This window comes from Petaurus breviceps, unplaced genomic scaffold, assembly GCF_028583685.1.
Source record: "Petaurus breviceps papuanus isolate PSGF00001 unplaced genomic scaffold, PetGlider_PUasm1.0 99, whole genome shotgun sequence".
NCBI classification, from domain to species: domain Eukaryota; kingdom Metazoa; phylum Chordata; class Mammalia; order Diprotodontia; family Petauridae; genus Petaurus; species Petaurus breviceps.
Genome location: NW_027187465.1, coordinates 26,612,951 through 26,627,160, shown reverse-complemented (window position 1 = coordinate 26,627,160; position 14,210 = coordinate 26,612,951). Strand labels below are relative to the sequence as shown.

The window sequence follows — 14,210 nt, the reverse complement described above, 5'->3', positions numbered from 1 at the left end:
CCCTCTCTCTCTCCCCCCCCTCCTCTCTCTCTCTCCCCCTCCTTCTCTCTCTCTGTATCTCTCCCCTTCCCTCTCTCTCTACTTTCTCTCAGAGAAAAATGACACAGCTAAGGGGAATGGGTCACAGGAGGAATAGAAAGCCTTGTGTCCCTAGTCTAAGGGCAGGAAGGGACAAATCCATTGGAAAACTCTAGCATCTTCCCTTCATGCCCATCTAAGGACAGCTTAAGGCACCCAGGTAGGTCCTGGCCTGCAGAGGTGTCTCCAGCCACAATCAGGATAATGAAAAGCTAAAAGTTTGCATTTCCTGTAAGTTGGGCAAAGCACATCACATGTGTGCTCTCCTGTGATCCTCACAACAACCCTGGGAGGCAGGGGCTATTATTATCCTCCATTTTACAGATGGGGAAACTGAGGCAGGCAGCGGGGCAATGGCTTGCCCAGGGGTTACACAGCCGGTAGTGTCTGATGCAGGATTTGAACTCGGGTCTTCCTGACTCCATCCAGCATCCTCTGTACTGCCCACCTGGCTGCCTTGGGACAAGGCTGCTTAACCAGAGCCTCATGGCTCAATGTGGAAAGCACCAAACTCTTGAGTCTACACCTCAGCTCCGCCTCTCGGCTTAGCTGTTTTACCTTGGGCAAGTGCTTTTTGCTCTCTGAGCTTGTTTTCTCATCTGTAAAATGAGGGGGCTGAACCTTGAGGTTCCCCACCCCCACCTTAACAGGAGGCACAGCAGGGATGACCCAGGGGGGCTCTCGCTTCCCCAGCCCAGACCCTGGATCCTCCCAACTGCCCCAGCCCAGGCCCTGGATCCTCCCAGCTGCCCCATTCCAGCCCAGCCTCTGGTTCTTCCTGGCTGCCCCAGCCCAGCTCCTGGATCTTCCCAGCTTCCCCAGCCCAGCCCCTGGATCTTTCCAGCTTCCCCAGCCCAGCCCCTGGATCCTCCCAGCTGCCCAGCCTCTCCCTCCAGACCAGAGACTAAACCCCAGGAAGCTGGAACAGCGGGTGGGAATCGTTGTCCGAAGGTCTGGACGGGTCACAGTCAGTCCCAGGATTCTCCAGGCTGGGACTCTGCACAGAGCAGGGCGGGGAGGGACTTTGGACCAGACCTTGTTCCATTCGAGACAATACCAGGGCTGGGCAGGTGCCAGCAGGCAGCTGAGAAGCTGAGGATCCCAGAGGAAATGAGATGGGGGTGGGAGGGCTGGGGACTGGGAGGGGGCATTCACAGGAGGTAAAAATAGCAACCAGTGTCAGCTCCTGATCCGCCCAGGGACAGTCACCCTGGAAACGGGGACAGAGGACCTTTGTGTCCGTGGGAGACGGGGCCAGAGCTGGCAGCCAGCCCCGGGAAGTGATGAGGGAGACCGTGTCACTGGGACATCCAGGGGACAGGGCCGCGAGGTCATGGCAGATCCCAGGGCCTTGGCCCCCCCCACAACCCCCTTCACATTGGGTCTTTGGAAGAAGAGAGAGGTAAACTCTGCAGGCCCAGTGAAGGTCCCCAGGCCATTCGACCAGATGGTAGAGATGCCAGGCCCTTGGGTTTACCAGAAACTGAGCTGGCTCGCCACCTCCGTCCACAAGCCTCTTTGGACAGACCTCCCTTTAGCAGTGATCCTGCCCTCGCTTCCCAGGCCTTACCCATCCAGGCAGATCCATAAGCCCTCAATTTACTTGCCTATGGAATGGGAACAGTAACGCCCTCCATACTGCACGATGCCTCGGACCCAGGGCTGTTGTGAATGCAGAGGGACTGGGATGAGCACCTGCCTGGGTTTGGGTACCATTCCCCTCCTCTTCTTTCATCACAGGGAGTGCCAATCCAGCTGCATGCCCCATACTCTGAGCACGCCAAAGCTCCTGTGGGCTCCATCACCATGGGTCTGCCGTTGACCATGGACCCCAAAAAACTGGGTAAGTGCTGGGGCTCCCTTGACCCCGTCTGACTGGCTTGGAGGAGTTGGAAAGGGGCCTCAGAGGTCCCGCAGGCCACACTCCCTCCCTCTCCAGCAGGTGGCCATGCCGACTGCTTGAGAAAGTGTCCCATGATGGGGAGTATACTCCCCTTTGGGGCAGGGGTGGGGAGGAGGCCCAGGCATGGTGCCAGGTGGCGCGGTGGATCTTGGGCTGTTTCCCTCCCCTCCCCCACCCAAGGTCTTGCCCAGAGCGCCAGCTCCAGGAAAACCTTCCTCCCCTGACGCATTTTCCATTGGGTTTGACCTGGAAGTCTGTGTTCAGGCAAATCAAGAGGCGCAGGGGAAGAAAAGCCATCCGGGAACCATTGCCAGGTTTCAGGGGCTCTCTTTTTATCCAAAATGTGACCCCATGCGTTCACATGGTCTCCTTCCTCCTCTCAGCAAGGGACCTGATCACAGGCTCTTCCAGGTGGTGAGGAGGGGCCGTTAACCTAACGGGATGTGATCCCTGAATATCCCACACCCCTCCCATTGGACTAACATTCTGGCTCTGAGAGTATCACTGCCTGCCTCGGGCTGCAGCCGAAGGCTGTTACTGGCATGGTCCCCAGCTGCCCTCCCCCTTCCCTGGCCTTTATGGGTCAGCTTACCCTCTGGCCATGAGCCAGTGCCTGCCTGCCCGTTACCTTCACCCCAAAGGAGTTGTTGACTGGTCCCTGGTAGAGACCCTTCCCCTGACAGTGATGTGGAGAGGGGGCCCTCGAGGTAAGGAGATGAGGGCCCAGAGAAGGGTGAGGGGAAGCTGAGGCCGGCAGGCCATGTCCCTTCTGTCCTAGCATGCTACCCTCTCCACACGGGCCCGCCCTTGGGGGTCCCCAACATCTCCCTGCAGTTCTGTTTCTTAGCCCCCAGGGCTCCCCAGGCTCACCCTGTCCCCAATCACACACTTCTCTTTGCAGTGCCTTTCCCTGGAGTGAAGCAGGAGCAGCTCTCCCCGAGGAGCCAGGCTGGCCAGCCCGAGACCCTGGTGATGCCGGCGACCCAGGAGACATCGGTGCTGAGAGGTAAGGCCCCGGGGAGGGAGGGAGATCCCATGCCCTGGCCAAGACGGGCACGGACCTCAGAGACCTTCTGGTCATAGAATCATTGCTCTGCAAGCTGGAAGGGGCCCTTGGAGGCTATTTTACAGATGAGGAAACTGAGACCTACAGAAGGTCACACAGGTGGGATTTGAACCCAAATCCTCTGACCCTTGCGCCGGCTTTCTTTGTTCTGTATGTGGGCAGGGACCTCTCAGCCTCTGATCTGCCCTTTGTCCCTCTGGACCTTTACTTTTCCATCTGTCAGATAGGAACTTAGGGCCTGCCCCTGGCTACTGCCGTCCATCTCTCTAGGGTTGGACCATTTCCCCAAGTTGCCTTGCTTTTCCATAGAGGAGAGCCAGGGATCAGCTCCCACCTCTCAGGTGCCGTCCTCCCTCGGAGCAGGCGCCTTCTGGGTCTAGAACCCTTTGTCGATGCTTCCTGGAGGCTGCTGGGAGAGGGGCCCGTCTGAAGTGACCTCTGGGCGCACGGCCTTTCTGGACTCTGGTCTTCTGAGCTGCAGTCCACTCATCTTTAAAGTGAAGGTGGTAATAATGCCTGAAATGCCTCCCCTCAGGAGGAAAGGGCTGGGTCAGCCCTAAGTATCTTATAAGTGTTAGGTAATTAGTGTTACTTTTAAAATTGACAGTATAATTACTGTGTCGGTAAATAAAAAGCAGTATCATTATTATATGTATTAGAAATCATTACAATAGTAATTGGGGAAGGCTTCCAGAGAGAACCAGATTGTGTGTAAGGCCAGCACCTTGCGCTCTGACCTGTTCCTGGGGGGGGGGGGGGTGTGAGAGGAGGGCTTAAGGCCTCAGTAGTGATCTCTGAAGTGCCCCCATCCCACCCAGCCTGGGCTGCCCTCCCCATCACCAAGGATGTCGTCTTTCATAGGAACGAGCCTGGGCTCCGCTCCGGGAGGAAGCATCACCAAAGGCATCCCCAGCAGCCGGCCGCCCTCGGAAAGCCCCATCACCTACCGAGGCTCCATCACCCATGTAAGTGAGCCCCGCAGGAGCCAGGGCAGAGGGAGGGTGCCCGGGCTTGGCCTGACCGGGAACAGCCCAGCACATGGCTCCTGTCCTAGTTGGGGCTGCACCCCGCAGAAGTGGAGTGGCCTGCTGCCCACTGTGGGCAGTCCTCTTCCAGCGGAGTGGGGAGAGCCCCATGGTGTGTACATGTGCATATACATGTGTATGTGTCTGTATGTAGTATATGGACAGCTAGGTGTGCCATAGTGCACAGAGCACCAGGCCTGGAGTCCAGCTTCAAACACTTCTAACTACGTGACCTTGAACATGTCACTGTTTGCCTCAGTTTCCTCATCTGTAAAAAGAGGAGCTTGGGTTAGAGGCCTCTGAGGACCCCTTCAGCCCTGGATCTGTGATCCTAAGTAAAGGCAAAGGAATTTTTGGGGGTGCTGCCACTTTCTCCTCTATCCCCCCCGATTTAGAAGCTGAGGATGAGGAGCTCTCTCCTTGGTCTTGGTCATCATCTTCTTTCTCTCTGCCTTTCACACGGTAGGTAAAAGAACGAGAGATGTCAGAGCTGAAAGGGATGTCAGAGGCCAGTTGGCAAAGCCTGTTTACATTACAGATCAGGAAACTGAGGCCCAAGGAAGTCCTCACTGGCCCAGGGTCCCCTAGGCAGGATTCTAGATTCGGGCCAGGTCCCCTGACTCCAGCCTCTGGCACTTGTCAATACCCCGCCCACCTCAGGGCATCATGGGGGAGGAGGAAGCCACCCACAGCCTCAAGGAGATAAGGAAGGACTGAGACAGGACAGGGATGAGACTCAGAGCCTTCTAGCTTCCACAGCCCACTGTGGCTAATCTCAGGGCTAAAAGGGAAATCTGGGGCCTAACCTAGGCTCCCACCCTAAATATTCAGCAGTCCCTTGGAAACCTGGGTTCAAATCCTGGCCATTTGCTTGGTGACCCTGAGCAAGTCATTTCTCTCTTTAAATTTCAGTTTCCACCTCTGAAAATTGGAGGGATCTTTCACTGGAAAGGGATTCCAGGGCTGTAAGGAGGCAGGGTTGGGGTTCAGGGGGTGGGCAGACCATGGCAGTGTCAGCAGGGTGGGCCTCGGTAGTGTAGGAAGCTGGGGGCGATGGCCCAGTACAGGGGAGACCAGCTCTTGGAGCCTGGAGCACAGGCCCAGGGGCATTTAAGTGACTTGCCCAGTGCTTATAGCATCACCGGGACCTCGGGGCTCCAACCCTCTCATTCTACAGAAGAGGAAACTGAGGCCGAGGGTGGGCACGCAGGTAGTGTCAGAAGCAGGAGAAAGTCACTCCATGGGGCCCGTTGCTTCTTTAAATTTTTTATTTCCCCCAGCACTTGGCACAGAGCTGTTTGATAAACGGTTGTTGAACTGATTCCCTAATAGCATAACTGCCTTTCCTTGACCAATGCTCCAGAGAGCACTGACCACACAGGTAGGCAGCGTGGGGTGGGTTCTCTGAGAGCGCCCCCAGGCGCTCCTTCCCTCCCCTTCCCCACAACAATCGGGTCGCCATGATCATTTTCTCTTGGTCCTCTGCCCAGAAGCTGCCATTGACTCAGCTCAAGACTGTCTTCATATGCCGGCTTGCCTCCCCCTGACAAGGTCACCCCAAGCACCCTAGTGGATCCAGGTGTCGTGGCTGAATGTCTTTGAGCCCTCTGTGTGGAGGGGGAGGCGGGAGCGGCTTTCACCCCTCTCTTCCCGGCCTCTTAATTAGTGTGACCCTGAAGATAATAGGCTAGGTCATCTTCCTGGGGAGCCTCCATTGAGAATAAAAGACTTAACCTTGGCCCTCTCTGGCCTTTTCTCAGGAAAATGCTGACCAAGTTCCTCTTGTTAGGAAGAAAGACTCTGGAATGTCACAGATTTTGTACGGGAAGGACCCTTGAGAGTGTCAGGTGCCAGAGCTGTAACTCCCTGTAACTCTGTATGCCTGTGGAAGTGGCCGGGGTGGGGGAGTGGGCAGGCTGGGGAGCCCACCTGATGTAGGACAGGAGGGGAGGGAAGGTGCTCCTGGGACAGCTGCCTCTTGTAATGATTCTCGCTAACTGGGGGTGAGTCCTTTATTCCTCCTGCCAAGGAAATGCAAGCACCATCAGTGCCCTTTAAATTGGGGGATCCCTGGGGCAGAGCCTTGGCCATCTCACCCTAGGTAGAGCTTGGTCTGGTTTGGGACCCTCACCATCTGAGTGGGAAGGAACCTGACTTAGAGAATTGGTGTAACATGCCCAAAGTCAGCAGGGGTAGCAAGCAGCCAGAGCAAGAATTTCCCCAACTATAGAGTTCAGTGGTCCTTTTGGGACACAGTTCCTGAGGTGTCCTGGCTGGTGAACTCATTCAGATTAGGGTGGGAATGACTTAAAATTCTTAGGCTTTTCCAGATTGAAATCTCTGATAGTTGTAATATAGTAAGCTGGGGATGAGTCTTAGCTTTGGGAATGAACCAGGTTGCAAATCTGCCAGAGGAATGAATTTCTAATGACTGAATTTCAAGCTTGTGGTGGGGCTACAATAAGGGGTGGGGGTGGGGCTAGAAAAGAAAGCAAAGAGTATCTGCAAACTTTTTAGAAATTCACGGAAGAAAGCAAAAGTTGGGAAGGGAACACAGAAAGGTGACATTAGGATGGCAGGAAGGACTTCTGAGCCCACACCTCTTACCTGGGGGCTCTCCCCAACGCCAGGGTCATTGTAAGGAAAACACATCACTCGCCTTCCAGGGTGATGCCCCTGGGACTCCTTATGTCCTTACTAAAAGTTTAGACTTTCAGAGGACTGTCTTGGGTTTGCATCTAGTGACTTAAGAAACAATCCAGGCTTCTGGCAGCACCCTGAACTGGGCACGGCTTGCTTTATCTGGCTTCTCGCCCATGGGCTAGTGCTCAGCCATCCCTCCCAGTGCCAGCAGGTCAGTGGGGCCTGGCAGGCTTGTCTCTGGGCCCAGGGGCCAGGAGATGCCAACCTAGTTCTCGTCAGCAGAGAAAGCAGCATTGTTCCCCAAAGTGTGGGTGGCTTCTAGTGAGCTCTGGTCACCCAAGGCAGTGGCCGGGCTCAGGAAAACAAAATTCCTAGGGGCCCGAGGCAGGGGAAAGGGGCTTGGGGCAGCAGTGTTTGACCTTCCCATCTGGGCCAATATCAGCCAGTTGGAAGAAGAGTTTCCTTTAATGAATTCAGAGAGGATCTGGGGAGCCAAGTAGGCAGGCACATTCTTCCCAGCAGAGACCAGAATTCTGAGTCCATGGGTCTGATGTGGTCCAAGGGCAGATGCTGTAGGTCTCTGATTCTGTGGTGGGAGCTAGACACTGACTCACATTCACTCCCACATCCTCACCTGTGGACACTGTCCAAGTAGGTGCTCCCCAGAGGTCAGCAAGGAGAGGAGCGTCCAGGCCCCTCATCCTTAGAGACAAGTACTCCAAGGATGGGGGAGCTTATGTAGCTTGTCATGGGTCACTCAGCTAGTCTAAAGCAGGATTCAAGCTCAGGTCATCCTGCCATCAAGCCCGGTGTTAAAGCTCTTCATCCCCTCCTGAAAGCACAAAATCATCCATCTTGAGCTGGACGGGCCCTCAGCCAGAGGCCATCTAACCCAGCCTCATTTTGTACACAAGGCAGGTACCAGGCCAGGATTGGAGCCTTCCCACCATTACAAATGCACTCCTTCCTCCTGTCTCATTTTTGGCCCGTCTGAGTACCTAGTCCTTGTGGATCTGGGCTCCACGAGTCTGCCTTGTTCCCGGTGGTCTCCCGGCCCCGGCTCCCTCTCCTCCTGCTCACTGCCTCCCACACATGAGCACTTGTGTGCACACATGCAGGCACCCCTGAGGGTGCAGTGCCAGATGGTGACATCTCTCCCTCTTGGTGGCTTCTCTCAGGGCACTCCAGCTGATGTCCTCTACAAAGGAACAATCACCAGGATCATCGGAGAAGACAGCCCCAGCCGAGTGGACAAAGGCAGAGAAGACGGCCTGCCCAAAGGACACGTCATCTATGAAGGAAAGAAGGGGCATGTCCTTTCATATGATGGTGAGCCAGAGGGCTTGGGGACACAAGCCGCGTGGGGCTATAGGCAGAGACACTTTAGAAGAGGCCAGGAGGTTGGCCTAGCCTCCAAGGTTTCTTCTCAGAATAGACACAGGCCATTTGGAAGCTGGAAAAGAATGGAAGATGAGCGGCTTGGGAATCCACACGCATACATTCTTGGACAATTCTCTGTCCTTTGCTCAAGAACATAGAATTAGAATATGGAAAAGTGGTCTTGCTCATAAAAACCTCATAAAGGGAGACTGTCAGGCAGCCGACTGGGCTTGGAAGGGAAGAAATAGCAGCCAGAAACATGGGAAACCCTGGAGTGAGGGTGAGGACGATGTTTTTTCTCTCCAGTTTAGGGAGCTGTGTGACCTGTATAGTCTGAGGATCCCGATCTCATTTCCTACCCTCTCTGACAAGTTAGGTCCCCAGAGCTTGGCTATATCTCCCCCCTTGGGGTTCTAGGACTAACATATAACCCAGAGGAGTCAGGGCTAGCTCTCTAATGCCTGGGGCTCGAGCCCCCACCAGTATCCTCCCCAAGATTATCAACTGAGAAGCCTTACGTAGCTGCTGCACATGGCACTAAGAACAAAGCATCGCCCAGGGTGTCTGTGGGCTGCCTTTCACAAAGCCACACAGTCCAGGGGATAGTGGGCTCAGGCTGCTAGCTCGCAGCTCCTGGGTGCTAGAAATCCTTTTCTTCCAATCGTGGAGCCTCTCAGCCATCCCTCCCAGTGCCAGCAGGTCAGTGGGGCCTGGCAGGCTTGTCTCTGGGCCCAGGGGCCAGGAGATGCTCACCAAGTTCTCATCAGCAGAGAAAGCAGCATTGTCCCCAAATGTGTGGGTGGCCTCTAGGGAGCTCTGGTCACCCAAGGCAGCAGCTGGCCTCAGGAAAACAAAACTCCCAGAGGCCCGTGGGGGGAGAAGTCATTTCTGTGCCCAGTGCAGGCATTGCCCCCAGCCCCTGCTCTCCTGGGGAGGGAGAATGCTGGGGAGCTGATGGGAAGGCACCCACCTAATAAATTTTGGTTGATTGGCTGTTATTGTCCTCCCAATTTCATAGTCTTTTTGCACTTAGTGGAAGGCCTCTGACTATTCGATGGGTTGCCAAATGGTCTTGTCTAGTTAAAGGTCAAGGCTAATGTTTTTGACCCCACCTTTACACACTAGAAGGGAGAAAAGTTGGGGATTTAGGGGTTTGTTTTTGTTTTTTTCTCCCAAGAATATTTCTAGCCCTTCCTGTCTCATTAAAGATCAGCTCTCTACCAGGCCTCTTACTTCCCAGCTGTTAGGTCAGTGAACAGCTGGTTTTGTTCGTTTGGGTTTTTTCCATACCTGGCTTTTTAAAAAATGGATACTCTTTTTAAAAAATCATTCATTTAGAAATATATCCTTCCCTCTTCCATTACTGACAGCCCCCTCATCTCAAACATATTTAACAGAAAGAAGGGAAAATGTCACACATCAGCCTGTGTCTGACAGGTTATACTGTGTTCCCCACTTCTGCAAAGACAATGATGCATTCTCATCTTGTCCAGGCCAGGCTTAATCTTTACAATTCAGTTCCGTTGGGTGGTTTGCTGTTTTTTGTTGTTAGTGTTTCCAGGCCTTCTTCCTTTCGTTACATCTCTCCTGTAGCTGGACATAGCTCCCGTCCTGGGCTGGTGGCTGACAAACAGCTGTGAGACTTTTCCCTAGGCCAGGGCTTGCTCTCATCAGGAGCTCCAGGGCACAAGAGTGAGGGGCTTTGAAAGTCTACCGCCTGGGCGTCCAGTGGCCTGTCGCCAAACCAGAGGCCAGATTCTCTGACCTGTGAGAGTCTTGGGTCGTGAAATGAGGACATTTCCTCTCTCTTTCCTGTATTAGTCAGAATGAGGGAATCTAGGCAGGCCGATGCAAACTCAGAGCCATTCCTATGAAGGGAAGAGGGCGTTGCTGTGATGTGGCCAGTGATTAGGAGGCAGGGGGGCTTCACCCGATCTGCTTCTGACTTAACTGGACCTAGGCCACTCCAAGAAGCCTTTGTTAAGCACCAGCTGTGTGCTGGGCATTGTGCTAGGAGCACAGACAGAAAATGGGAGTGGGGAAAATGGATATTTAGCAGGTATATAGTACTTTAAGGTTTGTAAAGCACTTTCCAGAAATTATTTAATTTGATCCTTAAAATGACCCCGTGCTATTCTTGGCCCCATTTTACAAACTTGAAGTTAAGTGACTTGTCCAGGGTCACATAGTGCCTCAGGCAGGGTACTGACCCAAATCTTCCTTACCCACATGTCTAGCAATCTAGCCCCTAGGCCAATGCTGAGTCTCCTGAGACAGGGAGGCCTGTGATGGAGGGAATCTGTCGAGTCCAATGAGAAAAGCCCCTGGGGTGAGCAGCTTGCCCGGACCCCCATCTGTCAGGAGTGTGCCTGACACCCGTGCTGCTCTCTGGGAGCTCATGGCTAACACTTATAGCTGCACTATTAAAACTGGCTTTTCAATATCCACCTTGCTGCCCCTGGACTATGTCCCTTGGGGTTTGAGCTTCTCCCCTTGGACCAGGGAGCCCTTTGGCCAAGCCCAGCAAGGAACAGAATAGAGGGCCTTGTTGGGAGCTCCAGCCAGAGGGGAGGTTCTTGAGGGCAGCCAGGGCCATGGCAAGAAGAAGCTTTAATGAGCCCCGCCTGGCGAGCGAGCACATGTGTGCTCGTGCACACACACACACACACACACACATGCACTCACGCATGCACACTCGCACGCACACACTTGTGCACTCGCGTACACACACAAAATGAACTTGCAGAGGCCCCCGGGGGAGGGATGTGTCATCTTGAGGTTGGGGCTTCTCTGCCAGACTCCCCCAGCTTTGCCCACTCTGACACTCTCTGGGAATCGGAGATCATGAGGGATGCTCCTGCCAGGCCCCAGGCTGCTGCTGCTGCTGGGCTCTACAGGCTTCTCCTATTGGTTGAGATGCTCAGCTCTTCCTGGTCTGGGTGGAGGCTGAGCCAAGAACATGACCCCTGACCATGCTTGACCGCCTAGCTGTCCTGCCAGAGGGTGCAGAGGGGATCCAAGGGTTGATTCGAGAGGCTCTAGGCCTGGAAGGAACCTTAGCAGCCTGGCCATCGAGCTCGCCCTGCTCATTTTACAGATGAGGAGGTAGAGGCCCAGAGGTTTGGCACTGCTCTGTCTGTCCAGTTCAAGTCCCAGCAGCTTGACCAGTGGACAGCTGGCCCCAGGACCCTTCCTATTTCTCCCATCACTGGACTGGGTTCCCTTGTGTTCATGTGCTCCCACAGTCTCCTGAGCACATACGTGTACACATGGTCCTGCTTACACACATGCACACAGACATACTGACCCAGTTAGGTCAGAGTAGAAGGAAATTTTTTCCATCCCCTGTTCATGGAAATCACCCAAAAAAAATGACTCGAGAAGGCCGGGCAGGGAGGTGGGGAGACACGCCTGGAAAAAGCAGATGCCTAGTGTCTGTAACTCAGTGCAATGGTCAGGATCCAGAGCCCAACCACAGACAGTGGGTGGATTTGAGTGAGCATGTCTAGTCACCCAGGGGAGTGCAGACCTTTGTGCAAACAAGACGCTTTGGCAGCTGAGCCGAGTGTTGGGGCCCAAGCCGGAGGGTCAGAAGGGCAATGGTGTGCCAAGCTCACCCCCTGGCCAGAGAGATTGGTCAGCCAGGCAGATGGGCGAGGAGGCCCCAGTGAGGGGGGAGCTCTATGGCCCCGGGCTCCCACACACCACGCCAATGGATATGTGTCTTTGGCTTCCAGGTGTGATGTCCGTGTCTCCGTGTTCCAAAGAGGATGGAAGGAACAGCTCGGGAGCGACCCATGAGACATCTGCCTCCAAGCGCACCTACGACATGATGGAGGGGCGCATCGGCCGGGGGCTGTCGAGCCGCGACCTCCCCACCAGCATCGAAGGTGGGTGGGCGTGGGCCCTTTCTTCCTTCCCTTCCCACCAGTGCCCACATCGTTCTGTGGGCGCCCCTGAGCTCAGCACTGCGGAGAGTCCTGGGGTGGTGGGAGCACAGCCCCTTGTCCTCAGGGCGCTCTGCAGGGCAGAGGTCCCAGCATTGTTGGCCCTTGAAGCTGATATTTCCACAGCACTTGAGGTTTTGAAAGCATCTCAGACAGTCCTTAAAACAGTAACCTTTTGAGATAGGTGAGAAACGAAGGCGAACAGGTTCAGTGACCTGCCCAGGGACATAGAGCTAGTCAATGTCCGAGGCTGGATTCAAACCTGGTGTTCCTGACTCTCAAGTCTAGCACCGTCTTTCTTCCTTGTGCCCATGCCACTAGCGTAAGCTTATAGGGTCAGGGATTTAGAGCTGGGGGTGAAGAGACTGAAGCACAGATTAAGTGACTTATGGGGTCCCACGGTAGGTATGTAAGGCAGACTGAAAGCCAGGGGGCCCTGCCTCCCAGCCCAGCACCATCCCCTCACTCCCTGTGTCCCCCGTTCCTGGCATACAGTAGGTGATTTATAAATTCTTCTTGTTGCCTCTTGGTCAGCATTTCTTCCATGGCTCCAGGAACAGGATGTGGGCTCTGCCCTCTGGGAGCTCAGGGCAGGGGGTCAGACAGCCCCACAGAAAGCAAGATTAAAATGTAACTGGGAAATACTTAACAAAACGAATAAAAATGCAGTCAGTGAAGCCAGTGCCCCTTGGCGGTTTTCTCAGTCATGGCTGCAGTTGGACCCCACCAGCCAAGGGTTCTTCACCTCGTCTGTGTTGTGGGCCCCTCTGGCAGGCTGGCTGGGCCAGCCCGGGGCGGGGCCCTTCTCAGCACACTGCTTCTAAAGGTCCGAAAGAAAATGCAGAGACTCACTAAGGAAGCTGGGTAGAGTGAAGTATGGGTGTATCTTTTCCCATCCAAGTTTGTGGGCCCCAGGTTGAGACCCTATGCTAGGCCTTTACAGTTTACCAGGGGCTTTCCTCACAGCAGCCCTGTAAGTGAGGGCATTATTAAACCCACTTTCCATATGGAGAAACTGAGGCACACAGAAGCCAAGTGACCCGCCCAAGGTCACACAGCCGCTAAGTGTCTGAGCCTGAATTTGAACTTGGGTCGTCTGGATTCCAGGGTCTGTGCTGTCCGCTGCTCTAAGACTGAGAGGCAGAGAAGGGACCAGTTCCCATTTGTGGAGGGCTTTTCCTCACCTGGGAGTGCCTGTTCCACTGAAATCACAGGTCTCGCTTTCCAGAGCAGTAACCCAGGAATGGCCAGGCCTGCGACGCACATTTACGTGGCACTTTGAGACTTCAGGTGTCTTGCTCACAGTGCCTGGGTGAGGTCAGTAGTCAAGTGTGCGTGTTCTGGTCGGCTCCTGTGATTTCACTGCTATAAACAGCTGCCAGTGAGGAAACGCCCTCTGCCCGGTGTAGATGGGCACTTGCTCTGCAGCTTAGTCCTGGAGGAGGACTGAGTGATTCCACAGCTGGGCGTTACGGAGGTGAGACCCAAAGCCTGTGCTCCGCTCAGCCCGTCGGGCCACTCCTCCTGGCGGCGACAGAGGCCACGCTTCCTTCCGCTATCGGCCGCCCCTCTGACCGTAGTTTTGCTGTCTCCCTAGGTCTCATGGGCCGCGCTATCCCGCCTGACCGCCACAGCCCCCACCACCTGAAGGAGCAGCACCACAGCCGGGGCTCCATCACACAAGGTAACCTGGCCCGGCTCTGCATGGGAAGGCGCAGGAGCAAGGGCTTGGACAGCCACCCCTCCCAGCAGGGGGCCCTGGGTCAAGCCCTTCTCATTGCCCTTGTCCTGGAGCAGAGGTGCCACTTAACCCCCTTCAGCCCCATACCACCTGCCATCTGCCTGAGCTCTCATCTAGCAGGGGCCCCGCCCCGTAGGAGGCTGGGCTCGCAGGAGCTGAAGGTGAGCTTGGAGGCCGGCCGGCACAGGAGGCCAGGGCAAGGAAGGGGACTTAGAACCAGAGGGGCATGGGACTAAACTGAGAGGCCATCCAGTCCAGTCTGCCCCCCCCCACACAGACAGACACACACAGATACACACTGACCCAGACACACACACACCAACTTACACACACACACACACACACACACACACACACACACACACTGACCCAGACACATTCAGATACATACACTGACCCAGATATACACGTACAGACACACACACAC

At 55.0% G+C, this 14,210-nt stretch overlaps 1 protein-coding gene across 7 annotated transcripts in view; it reads left to right on the top strand.

Annotated features, from left to right (window-relative positions):
• The window catches only part of NCOR2 (nuclear receptor corepressor 2), a 109,455-nt gene that overhangs the window by 67,556 nt on the left and 27,689 nt on the right, over positions 1 to 14,210 (top strand). For all 7 annotated transcript variants that reach the window (XM_069081564.1, XM_069081563.1, XM_069081567.1 and 4 more), the window contains 6 exons: positions 1,819 to 1,921; positions 2,883 to 2,987; positions 3,909 to 4,012; positions 7,894 to 8,044; positions 11,833 to 11,985; positions 13,640 to 13,726. In XM_069081564.1, the coding sequence (XP_068937665.1) occupies positions 1,819 to 1,921; positions 2,883 to 2,987; positions 3,909 to 4,012; positions 7,894 to 8,044; positions 11,833 to 11,985; positions 13,640 to 13,726 (703 nt within the window). The remainder of the gene's footprint in view (positions 1 to 1,818; positions 1,922 to 2,882; positions 2,988 to 3,908; positions 4,013 to 7,893; positions 8,045 to 11,832; positions 11,986 to 13,639; positions 13,727 to 14,210) is intronic.